The sequence below is a fragment of the Arachis stenosperma genome, chromosome 4, assembly GCF_014773155.1.
Source record: "Arachis stenosperma cultivar V10309 chromosome 4, arast.V10309.gnm1.PFL2, whole genome shotgun sequence".
Classification (NCBI taxonomy): Eukaryota; Viridiplantae; Streptophyta; class Magnoliopsida; order Fabales; family Fabaceae; genus Arachis; species Arachis stenosperma.
Window position 1 is genome coordinate 10,628,031 of NC_080380.1, and position 10,460 is coordinate 10,638,490.

General features: G+C 31.1%; 1 protein-coding gene across 1 annotated transcript; it reads left to right on the forward strand.

Annotated features, from left to right (window-relative positions):
• The first annotated feature begins 589 nt into the window (after positions 1-589).
• On the forward strand, positions 590-1,470 carry LOC130974583 (uncharacterized). The gene is made up of 2 exons (XM_057899452.1): positions 590-1,129; positions 1,330-1,470. The coding sequence occupies exons 1-2, from the start codon at positions 590-592 to the stop codon at positions 1,468-1,470; spliced, it is 681 nt and encodes a 226-aa protein (XP_057755435.1).
• Positions 1,471-10,460: the final 8,990 nt, after the last annotated feature.

The following is a 10,460-nucleotide window of genomic DNA, read 5'->3' on the forward strand; positions in this document are numbered from 1 at the left end:
TATTGGGAGGTTAAACTATGTTCCACTAGGTATAGGTGGTATCTACTATATGAGAATTTTGCTAACTGTTCAAAGAGGTTGCACAACATATGAGTCTATTAGGATAGTTAATGGGATTACATATTCTAACTTCTAAGATGCTTGCTATTTTGTGGGACTACCGTGTGACGATAGAAAATTCTTGCAGCTATTAATGAGGTAGCTAAACTTGCATCTGGTCATCAATTGAGAAAACTATTTGTGATGCTATTGATATCTAATAGCGTTAGCAAACTAAATCGTGTTTGGAATTCAACTTAGACATTATTAACTGACGAAATACTATACGAGAGGAAAAAAACATTGAAAAATCAAGGTATTTTACTATGTCTTTTTTTTTTATATCAAGATTCTATTATCTAATGACTTTATTTTTATTAATAACATTAAGGGTTTTTATTTTGAAATTACTTATTAAATATTTCATAAAACCATCATGTGCTTTTGCTAAAACTAAACATGACTGATGATGAATTAAAAAACCTCTCGCCTTATTGAGATTGAGAATATACTCAACAGTAATGCGAGATCTTTAAGAGACTATCAATCAATGCCATATCCTGAGGTGTCTGATGTTCGCTATTTTCAGAATAAGCTAATAGAGGAGGAGTTAGCATATGACACAAACGAGTTGACTCATATAAACTTATATACGGAACAAAAGATGACTCATGAGCAAAGATCAGTATTCGATGAGATACTCAATGCTGTTATTACAGACTCTGATGGTTTTTACTTCGTTTATGGGTATCGTGGGTGTGGTAAGGCATTTATTTGGAATGAACTTTCTTCTGCTATTCGGTCTAGAGGAAAGATTATTTTAAATGTTGCATCCAGTGGAATTGCGTCTTTACTCCTACCTGGTGGCAGAACGGATAATTCTAGGTTTTCAACACCCATTACAATTACTGATGAATCTACTTGCAACATCAAGCATGGCAGTTTAAAGGCTGAGCTGTTCATCCAAAGTAGCTTAATAATTTGGGATGAAGCTCCAATGCTCAATAAAATGTGCTCTAAAGCACTTGATCGGACGATCAGGGATCTTATGTCAGTTGCCAATCAACATAAGCACAACAACCATTTGGTGGTAAGGTTGTGGTTCTAGGTGATTTCAGACAGATACTTTCAATAATTTTAAAAGGGAGTAGATACGATATATTGTCATCAGCTATTAACTCATCCCATCTGTGGTCGTTCTGTAAGGTTCTAAAGCTACATACGAACACGGGACTTCTAATGTCTTCTTCAAATCAACATGATGGTGAAATAAACAGATTTGCTAATTAGATACTGAATGTTGGAAATGAAAATATTGGTTCTACTGTTGGTGATGAGTCAGAAGTTAATATTCTAGATGATCAGCTAATTACAACCGTTGATGACCCTTTCTATCATTTGGTAGATTTTGCATATTTAGATTTGTTGTAAAACATGTCAGATTATAGGTATTTCCAGAGTAGGACAATTTTTGCACCCACGCTTGAGAGTGTTGAGAAGGTAAATGATTTTGTCTTGACAATCTTCTGAGGAATGAAATAAGAGTATCTAAGTTCTGACACAACATGTCAAGCTGATGAGAATAAAGATGTACAACAAGAGTGGTTCATACCAGAGTTCCTAAATGAAATCAAATGTTCGGGACTACCCAACCACAAGTTGACTTTGAAGCCAGGAGTCACTGTAATAATACTACAAAACATGGACCATACTTCAGGTTTATGCAACGGGACAAGGTTAATAGTTAAAGAACTTGACAACAACGTAATTAAAGTGATGGTAGTGACCAGTAAAAATATTGGCAACAAAGTGTACATTCCAAGAATGAACTTGGTCCCTTCAGATTCAGAATTGCCATTTAAGTTCCAACGGAGACAATTTTCAGTAACAGTGTGCTTTGCAATGACCATCAACAAGAGTCAAGGTCAATCATTATTGCATGTAAGGCTTTACTTGCCAAAATCAGTGTTCACCCATGGATAACTTTACGTTGCTTTGTCAAGAGTTAAGAGTTGCCATGGCTTCAATGTTCTAATTCTGACGAAGACGGCAATCCAAAGTTATCAACAACAAATGTCATGTTCAAAAAAGTTTTTAATACATTTAGGTAAAAAAAATAGTATTTTCATTTTAATAACATGTTATGATTACACTTTTGTACAAATATTTACCGTAGATACAACTAATTTATCTATAACTCTACTTTCAAACTTGAAATAAAATGTGTAATTGGGAGCACATCATATGCCAATTGCTTTTCTAATGAGGTTAGTCAAATACTAGGTTGTCGATAAATTTTTATTAGCATTTTGATATAAAGTTTAATGTAAAATTGACATGCTACTATTAAAGTTATATATATAATTTTTTAGGTCTCTTTTCTTATGGTTCAAGAATATTATAGACTTCAAACGGTTTCATTTTGCTTTGAATAAAGATAAAACATCATATTCAATGCGTTTATTATATGATGACGATAATAGTGTTATACTAAACTCAAAAAATTTATGATTATAGAATATTATTTTCGATTTACCATATCAAATTAAGATATAGGTTTAATTACTCTGTTGATCCCTATAGTTTCGTGAAATTTTTAATTAGGTCCCTATACTTTTTTTTCTTTTTAATTGAGTCCCTGCACTAATTTTTTTTTTCAATTAAGTCCTTCTTAGTAGTAATTGGCTTAATTTTATAGGGACCTAACTAAAAAAAAGAATTGATATATGGATCTAAATAAAAGGAAAAAAAAGTGAAGGGACCAATTAAAAAAAATTTTGGTGCAAGGACTCAATTAAAAAGAAAAAAAGTACATGAACCTAATTGAAAATTTTGCAAAACTATATAGGGACTAATAGAGTTATTAAACCTAAAATATAAGTTCGTGCATTGCACGATTTTAACACTAATTATGTACAAAGTAATAATTTTTTTGGTAGAAATTAGTGACATATCAATATAATTTTGTTTAATACTTAAACATTATATTTTTTAAAAATATAAATAAATACAAATTTTATCATCTTACAAGATATTTCAACGGTAAATAAAAGGATACTAGAGCAAATTTTTTTCTATTTTTTCTTTGATAAGGTTCATAAGGTTCAATCTTCTCATGGAGTTGAGTAGGATCGATGCCTTACATTCTACATACATACATATTTATATATGCATTTAGAATTGTTCCACGTTTATTAACCGTGGTGACATAAATAAACAAAATTTTGATAAATGTATATATATCCATATTGAATAAGTACTTGTACGAAATAATAGTGAGAGTAGAGTATGATGAGACTAGCAAAAAAGTTGACATTAAGGTTATATATTAAATAGTACTATAAGAATTAAAATATATAATTATTTAAATTTGGTATGTATTTTATCTTATTAATTAGGTACTCTATAGGTACTCCTGATGTATTATGGTGTATAAAAATTACTAGAAGGATGGACCTGATAGTGCCACTAAATCATTAACATCGAGACCCTTCTTCTCAAATATGGAAATCAGTTGAGGGAGATTGGAGGTTGGACTTGGAATATCCGAAGTTGGCAGGTTGAAGTTTACTGTTGTCCTATCCCTTCTTCCTAATGGAACTTGCCAACTTGGACCTTTTGACTCCCAAATGAATATAGTTAAAAGAGAAATGAATATTGTACAATAATCAATTCAGATGCACATGCAAATTAAAAAAAATTTTTACCATTTCGGAAGACATTTCGACTGTAAGTGCATGCAAGAATAAACAACACCAGGACAAGTTTTTTCAATCTTTTTCTTAATCAAATTCACAACATCCAATCTTCGGATGGAGTTGATATTTGAAAGTGCAAATTGTTCACTCCTTATGACAACTGTATCATTCAATAGAATTGAAGCATCATATCCCTACATATATATGCATTAGAATGGTTCTACAATAATTTATAGTAATAACATGAAAATAAACAAAATTGTATACTTACTTGTACAAAATAATCATGGAAGTGAAGTCTGATCAAACTAGCAAACAGCAGCTTGCAGGGCCTTTGGAGACATTGTGAAGAACGTGATGAACAGTTGAATGAAGAGAAGGACAAGTATCTTTATAAAAAAGAGGATCTAATTGTACTCTAAGAGTAGGAGGCACAACTCAGAGAACTAGATAATAAGAAAACACAGAAGAACTTCATCGTATATATGATATAGAATGTTTGCGTGCTTGTTTTGTATACAGAGCTCCTTTATTTATAAAAAAACTTCTATCATTCTACTGTACATATATGATCATATAATAAATACTAAATATTTATTTTAAAATCATAAAATATTTTTTAACACTACATATCAATCAAAGAAAATAAAACAATTTCTCTTACTATAACGAGTCATTGTCTACAAATTTTAGAGTCATCTCAATATAAAAGTTTCTGGTCACTATAAAAAAAATTAAATTATCCATAATTGATATAGTCAGAATATGATAAAAAGAAGCCTATGATATGTATGTGTATATATAAGGGAGCACCACATGACTATTAATTTAAAAATTCTATTTATATATTTATTTACAATGATATTCATTATTATACTATCTGATATATATCCATATTGTACACATACTTGTACCAAATAATAGTGAAAGTAGAGTACGATGAGACTAGCAAAAAAACTGTAATTAAAGTTATATATTAAATAGTATTATAAGAATTAGAATATATAATTATTTAAATTTGGTATGCATTTTACCTTATTAATTAGGATACTCTATAGGTACTCCTGACGTACTATGGTGTATAAAAATTATTAGAATATGTTTATTACGGTAAAGGGGTTTAATGCTCTTGTATATATATTATTTTCGATTTATTATGTCAAATTAAAATGTAAGTCTGTGTATCGTATGAGTTTAACACTAGTTATGTATAAAATAATAATTTCCTTATCAGAATATAACATACTTCAATTTTTAAAAAACATACAAAAAGATTAGTGACATATTAATATAAATTTGTTTAATATATATACAAGAACTTTAGACACCTTTCACCTAATAAATATATTCTAATAATTTATATACACAAGAGTATTTCAGAGTATCTAAAAAGTACCTAATTAACAAGATAAAATACATATTAAATTTAAATAATTACATATTCTAATTTTTATAATACTATTTAATATATAACCTTAATTACAACTTTTTGCTAGTCTCATCAAATTCCACTTTTACTATTGTTTCGTACAAGTACGTATATAATATGAATATATATAACCTTAATAATTTATAATATGTATGTAGGGATGTGAAGCATCGATCCTGTTGCCATAAGCAGGTGCACCTCCAAATCTCGACATAAGTAGCGTGCACCTCCAAATCTCAACTTCATACAAAGAAATAGAAAAAAATTGTCCTAGTGTTGTTTCTCTTGCTAACATCCTTGCACTTGCAGCTGAAATACCTTCTAAGATGATAAAATTTGTATTCATCTATATTTTTGTATTTAATTATTAAATAAATTTATATTAATATATGTCACTAATTTTTTTTGTATATTTTTTAAAAATTGAAGTATGTTATATTCTACCAAGAAAATTATTATTTTGTACATAACTAGTGTTAAACTCGTGCAATACACGAGCTTACATTTTAATTATAATTATAAATTTTTCGAGTTTAGTATAACGTTATCATCGTTATTATATAATAAACGTACTGAATATGTTGTTTTATCTTTATTCAAAGTAAAATACAATTGGAACCGTTTGAAGTCTATGATATTCTTGAACCATAAGAAAAGAGACCTAAAAAGATAATAATATATATATAACTATAATAGTAGCATGTCAATTTTACATTAAACTTTATATCAAAAGGCTAATAAAAGTTTATCGACAATATAGTGTTTGACTAACATCATTAGAAAAACAATTGGCATATGATGTTGTGCTCCGTGTTACACATTTCATTTCAAGTCTGAAAGTAGAGTTATAGATAAATTAGTTGTATCTACAATAAACATTTGCACAGAAGTGTAATGATAACATGTTATTAAAATGAAAATACTATTTTTCTTACCTAAATATTTTTAAAAATTTCTTTGAACACGACATTTGTTGTTGATAACTTTGGATTGCCATCTTCGTCCAAAATTAGAACCTTGAAGCCAATGCGACTTTTAACTCTTGACAAAGCAACATAAAGTTGTCCATGAGTGAACATTGATTTTGGCAAGCAAAACCCTACATACCATAATGATTGACCCTGACTCTTGTTGATGGTCATTACAAAGCACACTATTAATGAAAATTGTCTCCGTTGGAACTTAAATGGAAATACTGAATCTGAAGAGACCAAGTTCATTCTTGGAATGTATATTTTGTCGCTAATATTTCTACCAGTTAGTCGGTCACTACCATCACTCCAATTATATTGTTGCCAAGTTCGTTAACTATTAACCTTGTCCCGTTGCATAAACCTAAAGTCTAGCCTGTGTTTTGCAGTAGTATTACAGCGACTCCTGGCTTTAAAGGCAACTTGTGATTGGGTAGTCCTAAACTTTTAATTTTATTTAGGAACTCTGGTATGAACCACTCTTGTTGTATATCTTCATTCTCATCAGCTTGACATGTTGTGTCAGAACTTAGATATTCCTTTTCATCCCTGTGAAGATTGTCAAGACAAAATCATTTACCTTCTTGACACTCTCAAGCGTTGGTGCGAGAATTGCCTTACTCTAAAAATACCTGTAATCTGACCTGTTTTGCAACAAATCTGGATATGCAAAGTCTACCAAATAAGAGAGAGGATCATTAGCAGTTGTAATTAGCAGATTGTCTGGAATTTCAACTTCTGACTCATCACTAACAGCGAAACCAATATTTCCATTGCCAACATCAAGTATCCAATTAGACAATCTCTTCATTTCACCATCATGTTGATCTGAAGAAGATATTAGAAGCCGCATGTTCGTATTCAACTTCAGAACCTTACAAAACGACCACAGATGGGATGAGTTAATAGCTGATGACAATATATCGTGTCTACTCCCTTTTAGAATCATCAAAAGTATTTGTCTGAAATCACCTCCTATAACCACAACCTTACCACCAAATGGTTGATGTGTCGTATATTGATCGGTAACAGACATAAGATCCCTGAGCGTCTGATCAAGTGTTTCAAAGCACATTTTATTGAGCATTAGAGCTTTATCCCAAATTATTAAGCTACTTTGGATGAGCAGCTCAGCCTTCAAATTGCCATGTTTGATGTTGCAGGTAGATTCATCAGTAGTTGTAATGGGTATTGAAAACCTAGAATTATCCGTTCTATCACCAGGAAGGAGTAAAGACGCAATTCTACCGAATGCGATATTTAAAACAATCTTTCTTCTAGATCGAATAGTAGAAGAAAGTCCATTCCAAATAAATGTCTTACTACACCCACGATACCCATAAACGAAGTAAAAACCACCAGAGTCTGTAATAACAGCATTGAGTATCTCGTCGAATACTAATCTTTGCTCATGAGTCATATTTTGTTCCGTATATAAGTTTGTATGAGTTAACTCATTTGTTTCATATGCTAACTCCTCCCCTATTAGCTTATTCTGAAAAAGAAAAATATTAGACACCTCATGATATGGCATTGATTGATAGTCTCTTAAAGATCTCGCATTGCTGTTGAGTATCTTCTCAATCTTAATAAGGCAGAGATTTTTTAATTCATCATTAGTCATGCTTAGTCCTAGCAAAAGCACATGATAGTTTTATGAAATATTTAATAAGTAATTCTAAAATAAAAATCATTAATATTGTTAATAAAAATAAAGTAATTAGAGAATATAATTTTGATATTAAAAAAAAGACATAGTGAAATACATTGATTTTTCAATGTTTTTCTCCTCTCGTATAGTATTTTGCCAACTAATAATGTCCAAGTTGCATTCTAAACACGATCTGGTTTGCTAATGCTATTAGATATCAGTAGCATCATAAATAGTTTTCTCAATTGATGACCAGATGCAAGTTCAGCTACCTTATTAATAGGTGCAATGAATTTCCTATTGTCACACAGTAGTCCCATGGAATAGAAAGCATCTTGGAAGTTAGAATATGTAATACCGTTAACTTTTCTAATAGACTCATATGTTGTGCAACCTCTCTGAACAGTTAACAAAGTTCTCATATAGTAGATATCACTTGTATCTGGTGGAATATAATTTAACCTCCCGATAAAATACCCTCTTCTGCATAGATGTCATTCCCTTGCTTCTCTATCATAAACAAATTATTTGGAAACTTAGCATATGTCAAAGTTTGACATGCTTCAAATTCTGTGTTAGCCTCCATTCATGCTATGAACATCATACATTTTTCTTCCTCTTCTTCCATGATTTTCTCAAGATCGTCATCTTTAAAGATGATATTTTGCTCTCCAAGCAAATGAAATATTAATCTTATCATTGAAGGCTACCTCTGATGAATATCATAAGTCAAAGTTCTCAATACAGCCTCACATGCAAACAAATACCTACAATCATAAAGTTGTTTGATCTCATCAATAATCTAAGCATCCTCTCCACTGGAAGCTTCCTTTGAAACTCCAACTACTACCCTGTCTGGACCTTTATTCATGTACTTGAACAAATATTTGATAGCATTTGACTTGTTGCAGTACTCTACATTAACATGCGCTTGATAAGACATCAGCAGATATGCATTGTATGGAACCACATTCCTATTATCTATATGGACTCCCTTCTTCTTAGTAACTTCTCCTGTGTCTCGTCTTCTATATGATGGGTATCCAGTATCATCAATAAGTGTGGTGCTACTGATTGTTTTAGGATAATATTTGGTGCAGTACCCATCTTTTATGTAGGGAGATTTTGAGAAAGTTCTGCCATATGGTCCATGAATCATATATGTAGACACAACTCTATACAATTTTGGGTACCGAACATGATCGGACAACTTTAATGATATTAACCGGTCAATTTGAGTTGTCATTGTTATCTTATGGTTTCCACTCAACCATAAAAGAATGTGAGCATGTGACAGGCCTTTTTTTGGAATTCCACCGTGTACATCCCTTATAACAAAAAGATAAAAAAAATGTTATAAATAAACTATCTATTTTATACATGTGCTTTCATAAATTAAAGGTAATAATAGAAAATCAATAATATGTCAAAAATAAACAAATATTTTTCCATTGATTTTATATTAATTTGAAGAACAATTTCTATAAAAATAACATTGGATGATGAATAATACCTGCATCTAGCACTCCAAATGAAATTTCTTGCATAAGATCCGAGATTATCATGTTAAGCTTAATTTTGAACACTCTACATGATATATCTGGCCGGTCTTCAACCTTTAAGTTCGTTGTATTGTTAACTCTGCCAATCTTTTGCCAACTCGAATTACATGTCATTGTGATGAAAAGGTCTAGATATTCATATTTCTTACAAATTGCCATAGCATCTTGACCATTATTAAATATGTATATCATGCCACCAGTGAAGCACGTGTGTAGGATGACACATTTACCTGCTTTGGAAGCACGAGTCTCACCTCTAACAATTGCATCTTGAATTTCCTTGTATATATCACTCCTCACCTTATCTTAGTTGTTTCGATAGTAGGTTAGCCTTTGTACTTCAATCACAGAAAAGCAATCAACCAAGAACCGCTGAAATAGTCTTCCACCATTGACAATGGTTGCATAATCGACCCTTCTTTCTTGTATTCTAAATGCTATGAACTCCCTTAATCTCACACATTGTCTCTTTCTATTTTCATCAGCCGTATGAGATTCTCACAAAGGAATGTCTTCTTGGTAGCCATCTTCACCGTAAGAAAACATCATAGGATACTAAAGAGGAATAAATACAGTGTGTGCCTCATGAATCCTTTGTAGATGCTTAGACTTTAATTGAACTATAATAACATGCCTTGCATCTCTAGAATCAAAATCTCCTACTATTAGAGCTGCAACCTCGTTAGAAGATGGTAGATTGTAGACTCTCGCATCTTTTGATCTTTTTCGGTACAACCGCAACTTTATATTTGTGATATCCTTGATTTAGGTAGTTCCTCATTGTCCCAAATGTGTGAGCAAGTACATTATGTTGATCAATCATGCCTTTGAGGTCTAGAACCTAGGACTGGTCAATGTTGTTGCTATTTGTTCTTGAACTGTATAAAAGATTAATTAAAAAACATTTTATTCATAATTAACCAAAATCAAAGTACAAATTACCTTAATATGGATCTAATCAATTCGGAATGCATGATACAAACCTGAAAATTTCTATCCTATTTGAGACCTCATTTTCTATATCATAAATAGGGGTGAAAAAAGGCCAGGCGGCCTACCAGGGGTCTGCATCCATGAAGAAATTGAATTGATTCATCAAAAGTTAGGTTT